The following is a 19,271-nucleotide window of genomic DNA, read 5'->3' as shown; positions in this document are numbered from 1 at the left end:
TGTGACACGATCACCTCTGCAAATTAGTTGGATTTCATAATCAAGGCTTGGATTGCAAGGTTGTGAGGAATACCCGACAAGGTCACAAACTATGAGCGAGTGGCTCGAGCTGAACAATTTTTTTTCCCCTTCAATAGTGTGATTGCGATTGAAAATGTGATCATTTTCCACCCATGTGCTTTCTTGTAAACAAGAAATCATCTGCAAACAATATCACATTTAGTCTGCAGAAATGTTTTGCTCTGTTAGGCTAAAATCAAAGGCAAATAAACCAACCAATGAATGTGAGAGAGTTGATCTGGTTCAGAATTGTTAGCCTACGAAACACTGTGCAGTCTTTTAAGCATTCACTGTGATAATTGCGCAAAATTCTACCAAACAAGCGTGGTGGAAACTAAAGTCAGTACATCCCACATCATATTACAACAATAATGCAAACCAATCTGTGAATTTCTCACTTCAATTTTTCAACTTTCAATCAATGACAGCACTGAGCTTATGCAGACACTTGCAGAAATACTACATCGCAGTTAAATGCTGCTTCACCATGTTTACTTGGAACACCGAGCTCCACTAATTGACCCGAGTCCGAGTACTTTATTGTTATCTCTGCACTAGTGACTATCTACCTTAGGCCAGATGAACAGCAGCGTTGCCCAATAATTAGTTTGACTCAAACTACTTCATTTATGTACATCGCTCAAATACAGCACTGAACAGACAGTAGGACACAGAACAGTTGGACGTCAAAACAAACAGGCGATGCTTAAGGGACCCACCTTAAATCCTCCTTTTTCTGAACGGTGAGATAAATCTCATAGATCTTGCCTCTGGGGATGGCCTCAGGAGGAATCAGCAGACTGATTCCTAATGCAAATAACAAAAGGTAGAGAGAGGGGGGTCGTGAGAAGGCGGGGGCTCATTTGTTCAGACTGAACAGTGCTTTTGTCGGCTGGGCGTCGGCAAAACTGTTAGGCTGCGCAAGCAGCAAAACCGACTGTGAAGGTCAAAAGCGGCCCGAGCCCGAGTGCGGTAGATGTAAATCTCTGCGCTGGCAACCGAGGTGACGCACGTCTCATGTGGTTGACAATTAGCAGAGACAAAAGCGTGCGCTGCATTGCAGTTTGAATGTGTCTTGCCCGCCTCAAAGTAAGATCATTGAGACCAAGGCACAGAAGACTACGGGAAAATGCTGGCATCCCCATGAGAGTGGAAATGCACCTTTGAGGAAAACGAAAGAGCCGGTGAGGTCGTGGAGCGTCTTGGCATTGTGAAGCCACAATTACCCACTTAGGATGCTATTTAAAGCATTGAACAAAAAATCGTGACACAAGTGTGAGGGTTGCAAAAAAGGCTTATCCGTCGAATCGGGTGAGTCTGCTGGAAATGCTCACAGCTCCCGCAAGGATCTATCAGCTCCACCTGCCTCAACTAAATGAGCTCCAGGCAAAAATAGGTGAAAGAATTTGATACTCTCTGCTCCGACTCAATGCATGCAAATTGTATTTCTGTGTCCCAAGGAGATGATGCATTGTATAGCACGCGTTGCTTTAAGTTAACGCATGCATAAAAAAAAATGAAAGAAAACAAGGGCACTCGGAGTGGCATCTTACGCAAAGGCTGAAAGAGTTGTCTCCTGTAAAAACAAAAAACAAACAAAAAAAAAACTGTGAGTGGCGATCCTCATTCATAGCTAAGAGGAGGTCAATTCATCCAGGCGCTATCTGAGCAGAACAATTTGATTTACCAGACACAGAAATGTGGATGGAATTATCTTGGCTAAAATGAAAGTTGATGCCAAATCCTGAACGTGATTCAAATTGCACACGCGTTCACAAATGAGAAAAATCACCTGAGATATTATCTTTTTTAACCCATGAAAGATAAAATGCATTGGGAAATTTTGATCTCAACCGAAGTTATTATCATTTATGAAAATGTGAACATAATAAACAACATTTGAAATTACACTTCTGTTAACGAAATAAAATAAAAAAACGAGAATGCTTGGATGAAAAACAGAAAACTGACGGACACTATATTTTACGGTTATAAAAGTAACGGAAATGTAACTATGTCAAAAATGTACTTTGATTTTGTCTTTGTCTATTAATTTCATATATCAGCTTTCAGTGCACATTTCATGAACATTTTTTTTTGCGGTATTACTGTATGACTGTATGGAAGAAGGAAGATCAAACTGTTATTTGGAAACGTTTATACAGTACTTAGTTATCTCCTTTTACCCTTGCACCTCACAAATACCTCATTTGCATACAATACAACCGTTAGCATCTTTCCCTACATCAAAAACTAATTTGAACAAACAAGCCAGTTCTTAAAAAGTTATTAAAGCCAACTGAATGTAAGATGCAAAAGCCAAAACAAAATCCCAAACGTTTGGGCGTATGCATTTTCACCAACATTTCACGAAAAATATCATCAAAGGAATCCCTCGCCATGAGGGATGGACATGCTAACCAATGACTTGATAAATTGTCAATAAGAAACAGGAATTTGGTTGTGTGGAGTTGGTGACTAATGAATTAGCGCTTGAAGCACAATTGGGTGAACTACAGACGTGCCGTTGTTTTCGTGTCTCATAGTTTGCTGACGAAGGAGAACGTCACGATAGCTCCAACAAGACCTCTGTTCAAATACTAATAAACAACACTGAAATGATGAATTGAGTGTTTCGATTTCCCCATTGCTCTTCAAGGCAATCTGGTCAAATACTCGTCTGTACTCACCTTTGGTGGTGTGTGTGTGTGTCGGGGGGGTGGGTCAGAGAGAAGCAATGTAGGCTTAAGCGTCGTGGATATTTTCTAATCACGCTCCAGACAAATCTTTAATGCACTCTGCCTGCGCGTTTAGCACACCCTTGTAGGCTCGGGCGTCATCTTGACTGAAAGCCTTAATTGGAATAATTTGCTCTCGGTTGTATTCTTGGAATCTCTGTGAGTACATTTCATTTGCTACGTCTTCTTTCTAACTGTCAAAGTGGATGCTCAGCGCTGTGATGATTGGCTAATCACGAAGAGTGGTCTTTGGCCTTTAAGGGGTGAACTTTGACGTAAACGTACATTTATTCATCTGAGCTCAGCTGTTAATGAGAAAGGTCTTTCACAGCAGCCGTAACTGTACCGAGGCACTCTACACAATGAACAAAAACAAAACAGTGAACAAAACATAATAATAATCATAATAATAATAATAATAATAATCGCAATAATAGAGAATAATAATACAGTCAAGTGGATCAGAAAATGAATGGTTAATACAGTCATGCATGACCCCAAAAATATTTTCCATTGAGAACACACCATAGCTCTCTTTACATTCGTACTTGGCACACACAAGTGCAGTTTCATTCCCTCTTGTTGCACATGTTGTGTGAACCTTCGAGATTGACCAGTATGAGGGCGCCGGTTGGTATGATCGCAGCGTGCATGCATGACGTCACTCACGTTTGCGACAAGCCGTGTTTCAAAGGAAGCAACTGCATTTTTCAAACAGCCGAAAGTTCAGGTGGCGGTGAGCAACACATACAGAAAGATTTAGCTCTGTTCTCCGATCCCATGCGGTCATCTTTCTTGCTTCACTTTACTTTTTTTGCACCAAATGACAAATAATGCTGGAAAAAAACAGAACTGAAAGAGAAAAATGATCCCAGCTGGCAGTAGGCGAGATCCGCGAAGGAGTGGTCACCAGTGAAACGCAGGATCGACCGAAACTTATCTTGAACCTTTTTTTGAGTTCATTGAAAGTATTGTTACATGAAGAGAATGACGCATTAAAAGGGAAAACTGTGAATAGAAAAGGACATACTTTGAAAAGAATATGTTTTATTTAACAGCTTGTTGAGATGGAAATTTCCCAGGCAGACATGAAGAAAAGGGGCTGCAATAATACAGAAGGGTTGCTGTGGCGACACGTCATCTGCTAATGTGCATTGAAGTCACCATGGTTACCAGGTGTCGAGGGGACTCAACAGACCACATGAGGGTTGCAATCTTGCAATCGCAAGACCTACCAGACCAGTGTTTCATGTTTGGTTGTAGTTTTGTCGGGTTTTTTTCAAGCTACAGGTAGAGATTTATCTCCATCTACATTTTCTTGATTGAAGGAAAATTCCTGATTGTCCTTTTAAAAACCTTTGGATGTGATGGGAGATGCATATTGAAGGTTTTGAACGCCTCTTTAAATGCTAGCATTGTAATGAGCAGAATTAAGTTCTGTCATCACAGAGGGCTGCGCGGCACATTTTCCCGTCCGTTGGTGGATCCCATTTGATCTCATTTGCTTCAAAACAACGTATTCCACACAACTGACCAAATTCTGAAAGATACATTCTCCTGAGTAATTTTGCCCAAGTTATAAACAACAGTAGCAGCTCCAGAAAACATGAGTACTTTTGGAATCATATTTGAATCCACTACACGTATGAAAGCTTTATGACAGTGACCAGCGGGTCACTATTTTTTTTTTACAACTGAGAGCTACTTCCAAAGTATTTTTTTAATGTGAAGGGTTACGAGTTTGATACACACTTTCATGTCAAATTTGCGACAAATATTTGGGGCTAAATCATCTCATTACGGTTGCACCCGCTTGCTTGTTTCCGTGAACACGATGGTGTGGTCAAGCACTACAATTAGCAGTGCTTTGAAATGTACATATATATATTTGATATTTATTTATATATTTTTGTCTTCTACTTTCTCCCTTTCATAATTTTGCTGGGGTAAATTGGGAATTTCTCCATTGTGAGACGAATAAAGGTTTTATTATCTTGTCCTATTTTAATTGTGAAATTTACATCGATGTATGTGTGATGAAAATAAAAGACAATTTATTAATTTATTTACATATCTCGGAAAAGTTAGGTCAGTTAAGTGGCGCTATTAAAAAAAAAAAAAAACGAAAAAAAAAACCCCTGAAAAATTAAAAGGCATCTGACTGCCGATCTGTTTGGAAAAAGGTATGCCTCAAACTAGAATAGAACAACTGAGTTTGCATCCTCAGTTGGACTACTGAAACTGCCAGGGAAGTGGGAATGGTGTTTGTAGATTAAACTAGGATGGAAATGAAGAAATGAGTGTAGCGATGTAATGTCTGTGCGTGGTGCACGGCTGCTTTACAGCGTGTGCTGAGACCGTGAAAAACACACACACACACACACACACACACACACACACACACACACACACACACACACACACACACACACACACACACACACACGAAAATTGCAAATACAAATGTATAGAAAACACTTTAAGTCCAGTCGACCGGGCTGTCTTGCGAATAGTGAAAATCTGCATATAACTGACATCCACTGAGATACATTGGGGAAAAGAAAAAAAAAATTATGACTCGCTGGTGATCATTCAACATGCGTTTTCCACGAAAAATGGGTGGGAATTGAAAGGGGGAAGCAACCCACCCATCCCAAAATATGAAATATTTAAGAATACTGAAATCTGTTACTGTGGTTCTCCATTCGCACATGCAAGGGCATGACAGAAACTAAGTAAACTGGGAGGGGGGGGGGAATTTAGTGGGGGGAGGGGCTTATTTCTGCAAAATAGAGACTTTTGTGAAAGACAAATAGACTTGTTCCACCCCAAAAAAATGCATAATAGCAGGAGCGCGAACCATGCTATCGCCAGGGAGCACTACACGAAAGTACACTCACCAGTGTTGGGAATCGTCAGCCTGCCGCCCAGGAAGTTGAAGGTCCCGTAGGAAGTGTTGGCCACGTCACGGGACAGCGTTTTAAAGTAGCTCTGAGTGGACAGCCTGCTCACAAAGTCGGCGGGGTCCGAATTGAGCTTTCCATTGTGCAGTGTGTGTGAACCCTTGGGTAGCGGGTCCAGCAGAGGCCCGTTGGTCATGGAAAACTTGCCGGTGGCATCGTGTCGGGCCCGCAGAGTGCCCTGGTAACTGGTAGTGGTGGTGGTTAGATCGGGTTGGATGGTAAGCAAATGAGAATTCTCTGTTTGGATGATAAAGAACGAAGAGAGAGGGAAAACAATGAGTGGCGAAACGGGGAGCCGATAGCTCACGCAGACAGACCTCACACACACTCCAGTGCTGTCACAACACCGCAAAAAGTGACAGAAAAACAGGAAAGACACATGGCGCTGTGGAAAAAAACACTCACACTCTCTCGACAATGCACAAACACCCGAGCCAGTTGACAGCCCTCCCCTCCTCTCTCTGTCTCTTTAGCAGCTAAACAATTAGTATCAAACAACTCTGATACAACTTGAAAGATTTTTTTTTTTTTTTAACAATAGTGAATCACAAACACGACAGCCCGTTTCATCCAAGTCAGACTGTCGTATCCCTACTCGCAAATAAACCTCACAGGCACACACAAGCAGTGAGAAAAAGTCGGTGCATTCTCGACAATGACGTGATGGCAAAACATGAGCAGAGTCAGGCAATCTGATAAACACGCGCATGCGTCTTTGTTAACCGTGAAGCGCTGTAACCACGTCCACCTGGGAAAGACACACAGTGCTGAAGCCACGTTTCCAACAAGCAATATGGTTGACTTCGGCTTGCCACTCTATCAATTGCTCAGGTAAGCTCAAGGCTGCGAGGTTAGGAGGCCGATAACTGCATTAGTGACGTAAAAAGGGTGACGTCATACAACTGAGACACACACAGCCAAATTGAATTCCGCTCCGTGAGGCTGGAATTACACAACATGGGTAAAATGACACCATTACATTTTCCCCTCATGAATATGGCATGGCGGTGTAATCAATAATAATTGCACGGAATCAGCTCTCCTCGGATTCAAAGCAGGTCATATTGTTGTGACATATGTAATGGAAAGAAAGGTAGCAGTAAAAAAAAAAAAAAACAAAGGACTTTGATGCAATAGACATTGAGCTCTAACGGACGACCCCTCCCCGTATTAGCCCGTTAAATCAACATTCCACTATACACCATACGGAACTGAATGGTATCCCTTGGCGGAAACGTGGCCTAACGATACACGTCGATCAATGCGGCACTGTCACAACTGGCAGACAGACCGATGGACGCACAGAGGGGAGTAAAACAAAGAATAGTGTCCTACTGCTGTGGGTGAGGGGCCTGCGTGGCCGCGGTGCCCACACACCTGGCTTGCTGGGCTTGATGCCCATCGGCTGGAAGCCAGTAGTGAGAATGGACGAGTCGGCCACGTCGGCATCCAGGCCTGCCTTCTTGCGCCGGTACACCAGCACAACGATGATGAGGAGCAGGGTCAGGCACAGAGCCACCGCCACCATGCCCACGTAAAGCGCCACGTCCTCTGCTCCGCTCACGGCTGCAAGAAAACAAAAATAAAAGAAATAAAAGCCCGGGAATTATTTGCAAGCGAAAAGGTTCCCTCGGGTGTAGCGTGGAAATACCTGTGGGCTCCTGCAAGGAGTTTCATTACCTGCTGTGTAAAGGTCTCAATTCGTTTAATCGAATAAAATCAGTTACGACATTTGGCGCTTGAACGCTGCTTGACTTCCCCGAAGGTTTCACGCAGAGCTAAGAGAATGCATTAGCAAATATTACACCGCCATCCTGGTATAAATGGCTTGACTTTTATTTAAATTTGCAGACATTTCAAAAGAAGACAGGCTTTCCCTTTCTTCTTCCCCTCATTTCTGCCCTGGATAAATATTCATGCATGTTTCCCTCCGCCTTTGTCTTTCTCCCAGAACACAACACAACACAACTGAAAGAGAGAAAGTGGATTTGCCTATGTGATTCAAGTCTCTCTTATAGATTATACTCGTCTCTCAAAAGCATGCTAACCGCATACAGTGTGGAAATGATAACTGCGCCCAGACATACATTCATACATTTGTATGCGCGCTCTGCGGGAGAATGGGATTTGCTATGGCTGTCTTTCGCCAGCTGGACGATTTTCATGGCGGGGGAGGAAGATGTTCCCGGGGCCTTTGTGGAGGGCATTGTCCCAGGGATCCATCCACGAGGGCGTAGTACCATCAAGTAAACGCAGTCAAAAAGGGGACACATTCAGCCGAGGACGAATCCTTTCAAGTGCGGAGAACATCGGCTAGTTCAGGGGTAGGGAACTCCGGTTCCTCGAGATCCATATCCTGCCTGTTTTAGGTCCCTCCCTACTCCAACACACCCGATTCAAACGATCAGCTCATCAGCAAGCTCTGTCGAGGCCTGAACAATTGAATCAGGTGTGTTGGGAGTAGGGAGGGACCTAAAACAGGCAGGATATGGCTCGCGAGGAACCGGAGTTCCCTCCCCCTGGGCTAGTTGGTAACTTGTAGCGCAGCGAGTTGGTGTGTGCTGAGTGGATGACAAAAGGACAGGGACAGGAGAAGGAAGACAATTCAAACCAGAAAAAAAGACAAATTGAAGACTATAAGGGCCACAAAACAAGATGGCATGTAGCCGCGAGTAACGTGTCATTTACCTTCCAAAAGATCAGAACTAACTGGTCTAAGAACGAACCAGATCATCATTCTATATGACGGCACATTTTAAGGACACAGTGGGATTTTCCACTACTGTGCATGCCGACTGCTTCTCGGGAACTAGAAGCTGCATGCTGGAAGCACAAATCTGACACATTTTAATTGGTGTGAGTAAATCTGAGACTTGAAAATCCATACATTCGTGGACTTGTACAAATCAGGTTCATAAAATGGAACGACTGTACAGGATACATCGAATATACCCTCGCTTTATGATATATATTTTTTTACATTTGTGACATCATGTCATTTTTCTTGTCCTCCTGCATGCCCTGTTAAAAGCGCGTCGCTAAAAACGAGCATGTTTTATAATAGCATGTCTTCACACGACTCGGAAGATCCCAATCATCAGTATTTTGTTCAAATAAACGAAGGACAGACAACTGGGATGATGAATAACGTTTTGAGCGTGTTCCCAAAAACAAGTTGATTTTGGCTGAACTGAGTCTTAATTGATTAATTGAATGTATGAATTGTGCTGATTTCAAATGGCATCATGAGCCGGGTGCAATTAAACGACACGAGCTTGCGACTAATCATTACAAACCGGGGGGGAAGATAAATGTTTCATTAGTAACCATTCATCATCGGAAGAAGATGGATTGATCGAGACGATGCCGAACGTTGACACTGAAGCGTTATTACAAATATGTTCGTGTTCAGACAGTGACAGTCCAAACAAATCCGACCCATTTCAAAACGTACACAAACAATAGGCTCGATCGCATTTTGTAGCGATAAGGGTAACATTTGAGGACGCAAAGCTTGGAATGACAAAAACAAGCACGGATGCTCATGTAGACTTATCCCGTTGCCATACCTTATCTCTGGTCGCAGCAGTATTACACAGCGCCTCCTAAATCCTTCAGGGAAGAAGCAATGTGCCTTTAACCGAAACAAAGCGAGCTAAACCTCTCACCTCCTACAGCGAGGTGTCCAAAAAGAGAGAAGGGACGACACTTCTCATCCAATCCTCCAAAATTCAATAGTCTGGGTGAGTCAAAGGCCAGGCAAAAGGCAACGCTGTGGTATTTGGACTTGTGATGCTGCGGTCTACCGGGAGACGAGCAGACACAATCAAAGACTCGTCGGCTAACTACTAATTGGATAAACCGAGCCTTGAACTGGCAGCTCGGCCGTTTACCTTTTAAGGGCAAACCAAAGCCCAGCAAATGTGCGCTGCGCATATGTAGAATCTCCCGCACGTACAATTCTCAAAGCCGCGCAAAGTATGTCAATCTGCTGAGGCTCCGTCGGTATTCTCGGACACTTATCGGAGCCCCACAGAGTGAAGTGTTATCTGCCCCGCCAGGTGTCACCGCCAAACGATCCCGATGCTCGCTTACAATTCTGACCAGCATCTGCTCTCGGCTCCTCGGCCCCGCTCATTGATTTTGCCAATGCTGGTCAATAACAGAGAGGGCATTTATCACACTTTAATTGACATCGTTAATCAGGCCATATAATTGAATGGGCTTTATGCTCACGCAAACACATAGCCCTGATCTTTCTTTTACCCGTTTTACAGACCATCACATCACTCCACCATTCATTGCCACTTCATCTAATTGCTGCGATAGAACTTTTGATTCAGCGTGCGTGACTCACTTTATGATGGATGCCCATCTGTGAGGGATGTCAAAAGACCTCAGGCCAGTCATTGTACTTTAACTTCAGCAGCTCAGACGGGCTGCTTCGGGATTCCTTTTTGAGATAAGCTCCTAATTCATTTTGTCAGTGGCCACGAAGCTGAAGTTTTGAATTCTCACGGCATTGGCAGTCGCACCTGTGAGGCCTGCTCTCCCCATGATATATTAAAAAATCAAAACAAAAAAAAAAAACTTTGCAGCCCCCTGTGCCTCTTCCCAGGGTATTTATCACAAGCCCTGGGAATATATTTCATCCCATGGCCATTCCTAGTGGCCCATCTGAAGATGAATCACTCTGGAGTTCTTCAGGTCAGGGATATGTGGCTAGTAAAACTCTCAAAGTGAATGTGACCATTACTTTCGTCACAATACAGTCATCCTATCCCTCAGCAAAGCCCCAGTGAAATGTAGGCCTGAACAAATGGTTGTCCGTTTTTCATGCCACCTCTGACCCCGCAGTGACAAACAAAATCATGACGAAAACATCAGCGGTTGCTCCACCAAATTAACCCTCAAAGCAAAAGGAGATTATGAGTTTGATGCTGCCAGCCAACACGGGATCCTGTGGCAAATTATGTTTATGACTATCTTCACAATCATATATTTAACTATTTCTAAATAAATCCTTCCTGTGCCCTTCGCCATCTGCCATTTTGTTTAGTGCCATGTGTCCACATCGTTTCCAGAGTGTGTTTTTAGCTTCATCTTGGTATTCTATGCTGCTTAGGTGAGGTCTGTTTGTTTTGAAGAGATGCCACGCAAACTCATTGGACTGCATTTACTTGTCTCCAACACGCAAAATATGCCTGTTCTGTCTTAATGAGGGATGATTAGAGATGTGTGCGAGGTCTCCTGATAAAGGACATCCTTTGTTGCGGTGCGACAGTCACTCTGCCTTTTAATTGTTGGGTTAGGCTAAATGAGTAGGATGCCTTTTGTTGCAGGGGCAAGTTTTCCAGCTCAGCTAATAGCGCACAGACACGGTTCAAGCATCGGAGTTGCTGACTCACCAAAACCATCTCGCGATTTTGCTTATTATCACACTTCACACTGCTATTGTCGATGGGACCACGTCTGCTGGGAGCAGATTGGCCTTCTTCAGAGGCCAGTGTAAATACAGTCACTCTGCATGCGTGTGTTAGGAACAATGACTGGCCATCTTTGTGTACGCATCGTGCCTCCCTCGAGAAGAGCAGCTGACCTTTGATGATGGGCTGACCGATGCTTCTTGGTTCACTGAGCCAGACTTGGCGACGGTGGAAGACGTGCACATGCATGCGCAAAGTCACACACAGGCGGCTTATGCATATGCAGCGCACGTCCACAAACGCGCAGCCCCCTACACACTCACACACGCCTTGCCATGTATCGGCCCATCCGATTGTACCAATCAGCAGGAGATAAATTATTCAGCGCACTCATTCGCTCGCCCATGTCAATTAAATCCCCATTAAAAGACGGTGTTTACCAAGCAACAACAAAGACGATTTATAACCATTTCTGTCTGCCCCTCGAAACTCCTGACTGGATGGGGAAACAGCGGTATCGTCTTCCAGGCAGGTTTATGAAAATATATGAAATGAAATGTGCAGCGTAAATTATGTCAGGTCTGAACTGTGATATTGAGAGACATGCCACTTCTTTAATTTCCCTCAAATGATTCATAAAGTATACCACCTGCACTTCGTCAGGGATCTGGCAACGTTGTGGAATATCTGAACAGGTCATCAAATAGGTCAAAAAGCCCATGAAAGGAGCACAAGATACAATACAGGGAATGACAGTTATGTGTGTAAAAATCCATACATTATTTTAAAGGGGTCGTATCAGATGGAAAATTGACTTTCATTGCTTTTATATGGCGGCTTCAAATTCATCTTTTCCAGTTGAAGAACATCAGTAGCAACTAAGGCTTTTAATTAGCAGTTTATTTGGCACCTCGTTTGTACACTGTATATTTCAACTTATTTGGTCATGTCTTTCGTTCGAAAACGTGTTTGCCATGACAAGACGTTTTATGCAAATCCCAAACATGTATTTAACAAATACATATGCATGGAAGGATCCACAGGCGGCAAATCTTTTGATTTCATTTTCAGGTTTATCATGAGGTCAGAAGGGAACACAACATCAGCGGTGAGCACTGCACCAGTGTTAATTATTACTGTCAACAGTCAGGCTCTTAAAGTCATATGCCATGCGCATTGAGGTATCTCTCAGCTCATTCCTGGTCTACCTGCCATTGTATCGTGACTGTATAGAAGATCGGTGGAAGTCTTGCCTGCCACTTTGATCACAATGACCCACAATGAAACCTTATGCTGCAGTGTCGCCACGATAAAGCCGCATGCTGCTGTGCTTATATCGCATCAACGTCACGAGGGTCGCGAGCGTGCTGGAGCCTATCCCAGCTGTCTTCGGGCAGTAGGCGGGCTGCACCCTGAACTGGTTGCCAGCCAATCGCCATTGTCAGGAATTACATTTTAATGGAGTTTTCTGTTCAATGTTGGCTGGCACTGTTTGGAAAGCTTCAAGGTGTCAAGTTTTCAAGGTTATTGGATGCAGTGTTGTCACAAAGGTATGTTTTTAAAAACTTTCTACTCTTTGGAAAAGGACTACCCAAACTTTTATCAACACCTCGCACATTATGATGCATTTGGGCGTCCTTTAAAGCCTTGGCAACAAGGCTCAACAAAGCAATATCTCTTGGAAAGGTGGAATGAGATTTAGATATGCCGTTGTATCACATGAACCTCCATCGGTGGACCTAATGAAATAAATTGCTTTAGGTTTAGTGACATGACTTTCAGGTGAGCATATTTTCACCAGTGTAATTCTGAGTCTACAATGAAAGAGTGGGCTTTCAGCCAACGCTTGCTTCTACCCTGATTTTACTTTTCGGCTAAAGCTCGGGCCATGCAAATTCAAAAACGGGCACGGAAGTTGGAAATATTTTGTGGCCCAAGTGTATCGAATTTAAGTTCATTTCGCACTTAGTAGCCTTGGCATGCGCACAATCCTCTGCTGCCTCCTAATTGTGTTCCGTTCCATCATTTCCCTGGAACTCACCAAGTGGCAAGACCAGAGTGCAGGTTGCACAATGTGGGCGGTTGTAAACTCACTCTGTGGGCACTGCTCGCTGGTGCAGTTAAGAGACTGAAGGTCGAGCCCCTGGCAGTCCTTGCCTCCGGTGCCCGGTGACGGCTGGGTGCACTCCCTGCTCCTCCACATCGCACAGTCGGCGCCGCATGGCGACCACTTGCTCCATTCGCTCCAACCTCCGTCCACTGTAAACCCATATTCAGGGAAAAGAAAACACCCTGAGGTGACGACTAATTGACATGTATTTTATTTCACTTGCGGATAAAGACATATTAGATAGATACATAGATAGATACATAGCAAAGCTACTGATTACAAAACAAGCTGAACAAATTCAAGGCAGTGTCTGTTTTTTTTTCCTTTTACAACATACAGTACATGGCAGCCCAAATGTAAAAGTAGTGGCACATTTGCATGCACGACCTGAACAACTGATAGAGAACTGTTGCCATCTTGTGCAAATCTACAGGCTCTCAAACGTGAACCTGTTGGGAATGCACAAAGACATGCAAATCCACTTGCAAATGCTCAAATCCAAGCAGATGTACAGGGAAGTTGAAGGGGTTTTTTTTGTCCCCCTTTACCTTTTTCTCTTTTTGTTTATTTAGTGCATGGAAATCAGATGTAACCAAGCTAAACCTTACCGCTCAGTGAGTTGTTTCACTGAGCGGTCAGTCTACAATAATTCGGTGGGAATTTTTTCCTCAAATCTATTCAGTGTACAGCAAATGTGTTAGACCACCACTGAAAGATTTATGCAACTGCCCTAAATTACCGATATGTTAACCCCCCACGGCCCCAAAAAAACGTTTTGGTCACAATTCAGTGGAAGCTTTTTAACCGACCCCCCCCCCCCCAAAATAAAATTTCTGTCAAAATGAACAAATCACAAAGGTCATGCGTTGAAACTAAGTTTGCCTTATTACGTGTTATCACGTTAGTGAAATGAGCATTGATAATGCTGTAGTTATAAAACTTCAAACAACTTCAATCAGAACCCAAATGACAACAACACACGAAGAAAGGGAAAACAATACCCCGAGGCATATATTCTTAATCCTCATTTCTCAAATCTGTGTTATGTCTTGAAGTATTATACTGCACACCGTGTCATGTCTTGTTTGTGTGTTTTGGTTTTCAGCTCCAGCTGGAATGGAGCGGCGGGCGTTCCCTTCAGCGATGCAGCTATTTTGCATTTTGTCATCAACCTCCTGGACTATTTAAGGACTGCCCTGCGCTCATGCCGCTGTCAGATTATTCGTCTTGCTCGCATTCTATGTACTCAGTGCAATTCTCTAGACCAGTGGCTCTTAACCTGGGTTCGACCAAACCCCAGCGGTTTGGTGAATCGGTCTCAGGGGTTCGACGGAACCTCTGCCATGGAGGTTAAGACACACCCGACTCAACATGTCAATTAGTTATGACACGCCCGCTTGGCCATCGCTGGCTGCAGATGATCACATTATGTTGCTTGTCCAATCAGTGCTGCGGGAAATTTAGTTCGCTCAGTAGTCACCGTGTGACTGTCGTGATAGTACGTCATACAATTAAAAATATATATATACTTTGGCCATGTAATTTTATTGACTATTTTCTGTTTTGAATAAATGTGTTTTTTTTTTCCTTTTTTTTTTATGTCTTGAATTTGTAAAAAAAATCTACATCTTACTTTTCATTGATGAAGGGTTCGGTGAACGTGCATATGAACTGGTTGGGTTCGGTACCTCGAACAAGGTTAAGAACCACTGCTCTAGTTCTCCGTTCTTGCCATAGTCTTAGTGAGTTATTGTTATTGGACTATTTATTCATTCATTTTCTGAACGGCTTTATCTTCACTCAGGTCGCGTGGGGCGCTAGAGCCTATCCCAGCTGTCTTCGGGCAGTAGGCGGGGGACACCCTGAACCGGTTGCCAGCCAATCGCAAGGCACACAGAAACGAACAACCATCCGCACTCACACTCACACCGAGGGACAATTTGGAGTCTTCAATCAGCCTGCCATGTGGGAGGAAACCAGAGGACCCAGAGAAAACTGACGCAAGCATGGGGAGAACATGCAAACTCCACACAGGAAGGCCGGAGCTGGAATTGAACCCGGTACCTCTGCACTGTGAAGTCGACGTGCTAACCACTCAACTACCGGGCCGCCCTTGAACTATTTAAGTTTCTTATTTATAGTGTGGTCTGATGTGTGTTTCATTGACTGTTGTATTTACTTGTCCTTTTGACAAGCAATTGATGTTTCGTCCCTTGCCTTGTGCATGCGCTTTTTGTTATCCACGGTTTTCCTGGCCCTGCTGGCCAGCGATCTCATTTGTACTTTGTCGGTCTTGTGACCTTTGTTGTAAATAAACCTTTTTTGTCAAAAGACATTTTTATCCTTATCTACATTTTTGGGGATCCACCCCTATCCGGATTATTCCGGAACTTGACAACCTGACACACAATGCCCATTAAATGAAAATTATACCATGAAGCACAAACTCTTTAATTCTTTCCAATCTATTTGTGTTATTACTGTTCTTCTTCTTTTTTTTTTTTTTAATAAAATACAAAACTGTATCGTGCTAGTTTTCTATTAAAAACAGGTGTTGTGCAGGAACATACTACAAGATATTCATTTCAAGGGGTAAAAGATATTTAAGACGGTCACGCGGTCATTGCATTACCAATTAAAGTACATTCCTAAACACTTGTGAGTGAACACTGCTGGAGGACACAGTGCATCAGTTTGAACACAAACAGAGAGTGCAGTCATTTTGCAACAACGGTGGGTTGGGGTGCTGCTGCCCCAGAGTCATATTGAGAGTGACGCAGCACCCAGCCCGGGGAAGGTTACCACAGGGCTAATAGGAAAAAGAGCCGTAATGAGCTCTCGTGGGGCGAGCAACACCACCGCTTTGCTCTTCCCTGTCCCGATTGTATCAGTGGAGAGGACCTGGCGAAATTACTACGACGACAGCCACACTAACAGACCTCTATGACAGCAGCAACCCTCTTCCTGGCTGACCCCAGGGCAAGGAAACGCTAGCGCTCATTAATCCTAGCAATAAAGAGCGCAGAGGGCATGAACCCCAGACGACGAGTCTGACCCAGAGCGGGTCAGAGGCTTTGGTTTATGAAGCAAGAGTGATACTCAGGGTGGGATGGAACTAATATAGCATAACTACCCTGGCTGATAATGTTATTCGGGTTTGGCACCAGCCCATAATTGAAAAGTGGCTAAAAGCAAAGTCACAGATGTGTGAATTACGTCCTTTGCAGGCCAAAGCTATAAACTAGTCTATGTGTGCCTATAATTTGTGTGTGTGTGTGTGTGTGTGTGTGTGTGTGTGTGCGGCAGGATGCTGACACAGCTCGGGTCTCCATGCAGTCAGGTCTGTTTGGCAGAGCGAGCGGAACCAGATAATCAGATAATTGTCCTTGTTTGGCATTGAGTGGACCCATCCGTGGGCCAGTGGGCTGATTATCCAAGTTGGGATTGAAAATGATTGAAAAGCAAATTAGAGCCTAATGAAAGCGGAATGTCGCCCCTCAGTTTATCCACGCCACTGTGAAATAAAGAGATGGGAACAACATTTCCCCTTATGGGGCAATGAATTTTTTCCAGCACAAAGCAGGACGATGCTAATAATATTTCCAAACAAAGAGACTGGAGTGGAAATAGCATGATATTTATGACAGTTTTTGAGTAGGATTCAGACTACACTCGAAGTATACACTGTGGATGTAAAAATATTACGCACTTGCTCCAACCCTGCCAATTAGAGTCAATTTTTTTTTTACAGTGCATTTTTTTTAGGATTTGCATTGCTCGGTGGGTTTGTGCATACGGATGGCCCTCTGAAGGAACCGCTATGCTTCCCCTGTTAATAATGTACTTTATGTTAGAAACAAACCATATATGTAAAATGAGACAAAATAACTTCCGTATTAATGGAAAAATGCAGAAATGGACTTAAAACAAAACATGTTGGCTGCGCACATTTGTGTTTATGACTCCACATGTACTAATTCATCTCGAGGCACTGCTGACGCGCCTCGGTAGATGCTGCTGTTTTAGTCAGCAATGGAGTGAGCAAGTTCAAAATAAGTGTAGTAGTCAGTTTGATCATGTCCAACAGCCGTATATTCCTCAGGGGCAAAAAGGAAGCCACTACTTGCATCTAAGAGGCCACTATTTGAAGAAAGACAGTCAATAAATACTGTCAACATTTCCCTTTTAAAAATGTAGCTTGTAGTTCAAAACCTGGCCGGTTCTTATTCATTCTCCAGTGTAACACAGATATTTGATTATCCACACAGAGTTTTCCATATAAAATCCCCAGGGACAGATTGTTAGCACAAGAGTGAAAGGCTGCGCAACTGATTTTCAATCACACAGCACCACAGGTTTGAGGTCAGGCCGGCTACCGAGGGAGGGACAGCAATACAATAGCCCAGTGGCACGCCTCAATTTCTACATGTTGTCAAGGGGGGAAGGAAAAAAATGACCCCCGCCATTCTTTACAGGTCAAAGCAGGATGTGTTTGAGGCTTTTGCTCCTCGTAACAACGGCCGGCGACTGTCTCCGTCCGAGTTCATCGAACACCCGTGGTGTGGCGTGTCCTTGAGCGGAACATGAGCGCAGAGGGTCATCCCTCAGTTCCGTCAACACACACGTGCACAGTAATGGCCCCCTAATCCCACCGACCTGACGGGAACAGCCTTGGCAAAACCCCACATGGAGGCAGGATGGCAGCTCAGCCCACAGAAGTGACCGATGCAACATCACATGGCGTGTATTTCTGAAAATGTTTGCACATTTAAAAGATAGCCTTCCTATTGCTGGATGAATGCAAGTTCTAATGGACAACCGAACAAAGCAGACATGTCTCCCTTATGTTAACTAATTCGGCGGAATGAGCCAAAACCGGTGACTGAATGTGAGATGTCGAGAGGGAGCCAAGGCAAATGGCACCGAATGATTGAAACAGTGACGCTCCAAGTCTGTCACCAGATGGCCGCACTCCTTTCAATGTGAACTAATATGTCTTCTTTGCTATTAGCAACATCTTGCGTTTGTTCTTTGGACACAAATGAAGCTCACTTGCTAAGGAAAACTAGACACTTGCCTGCAGTGCAGAAAAACGGCATATGGGTGCCGAGATGCATGTGCATACAACACGGCCGCGCGCATGAACGCTTGTAAACAAACACGCACAACTACACTAGCCCCGAGTCTGTTTATTTTCCATCTAGCAGAATTCTCATGTCTCCGCTGGCAAGCCTGAGGGATCAGTACAATATTTGAATAATTCACCCACGTTAGCAATCTTTTCATGTTGTTTGTGTTCCCTCTCTCACAACTTGATTCATTTGTATGGGTCAGGTGTCGCCACCATGCTTGTTTAACTTGGCTCCAACTATTTGCAGTTGCTTCTGGTGCAGCATAGTTGCCTGAATGTGATATTTTGCCTCGATTGGTGCCCCCAGATGAGGAAAAAGAGCACAAAAATGGAGTCAAAGAGAACGTACTGCACATTTATATTCAAAGTTCAATGCAAAGATGAAGAAAGTTAAAGTGAACAAGAGATGGAAGACGGTAAACTCTTGTCTGTTCAGCCAAGTGTCCGTCAAAAGTGTTGATCCTGTTGCGCTCAGAGCCTCAGGTTTTATCCTCAGCCTCGTCTGCGGGCTCCCTGGGCCCCTCCCAGCATGGAGCCCATCTGATGTGACAGACTGGCCTCCCTCTGCCTACTCTCTAACACTTTCGAGCTTCACAAGAAGAGAAGTGCAAGCGTCCTTTTGCACGGAGGAGTCACAGAACAAGCTGTTGTAGAAGATGTCAACCTCAAGACGTCAGTACGTATCATGTGTAGGAAAAATACAATTCGTACAAATGGATGCTCATATCTATCTATCTACATATATATACACTGTGTATATATATATATAAAAACATCGGACATCTCAGTCCAGAAATGTGCAGTGTGTGTGTGTGTATATATATATATATATATATATATATA

General features: G+C 43.8%; 1 protein-coding gene across 5 annotated transcripts in view; it reads right to left on the bottom strand.

The window, feature by feature from the left end:
- unc5a (unc-5 netrin receptor A) overlaps positions 1 to 19,271 on the bottom strand; it is a 178,960-nt gene that overhangs the window by 26,706 nt on the left and 132,983 nt on the right. For 3 of the 5 annotated variants that reach the window (XM_019870063.1, XM_019870065.1, XM_019870066.1), the window contains 4 exons: positions 13,282 to 13,446; positions 7,097 to 7,327; positions 5,699 to 5,998; positions 780 to 867 (listed from right to left, as the gene is read on the bottom strand). In XM_019870063.1, the coding sequence (XP_019725622.1) occupies positions 780 to 867; positions 5,699 to 5,998; positions 7,097 to 7,327; positions 13,282 to 13,446 (784 nt within the window). The remainder of the gene's footprint in view (positions 1 to 779; positions 868 to 5,698; positions 5,999 to 7,096; positions 7,328 to 13,281; positions 13,447 to 19,271) is intronic. The other 2 variants (XM_019870064.1, XM_019870067.1) reach the window with 1 other exon arrangement.

The sequence above is a fragment of the Hippocampus comes genome, unplaced genomic scaffold (genome assembly GCF_001891065.2).
Source record: "Hippocampus comes isolate QL1 unplaced genomic scaffold, H_comes_QL1_v1.1 scaffold9, whole genome shotgun sequence".
Classification (NCBI taxonomy): domain Eukaryota; kingdom Metazoa; phylum Chordata; class Actinopteri; order Syngnathiformes; family Syngnathidae; genus Hippocampus; species Hippocampus comes.
The sequence above is the reverse complement of the archived record's forward strand: the minus strand, read 5'-3'. Positions and strand labels throughout refer to the sequence as shown.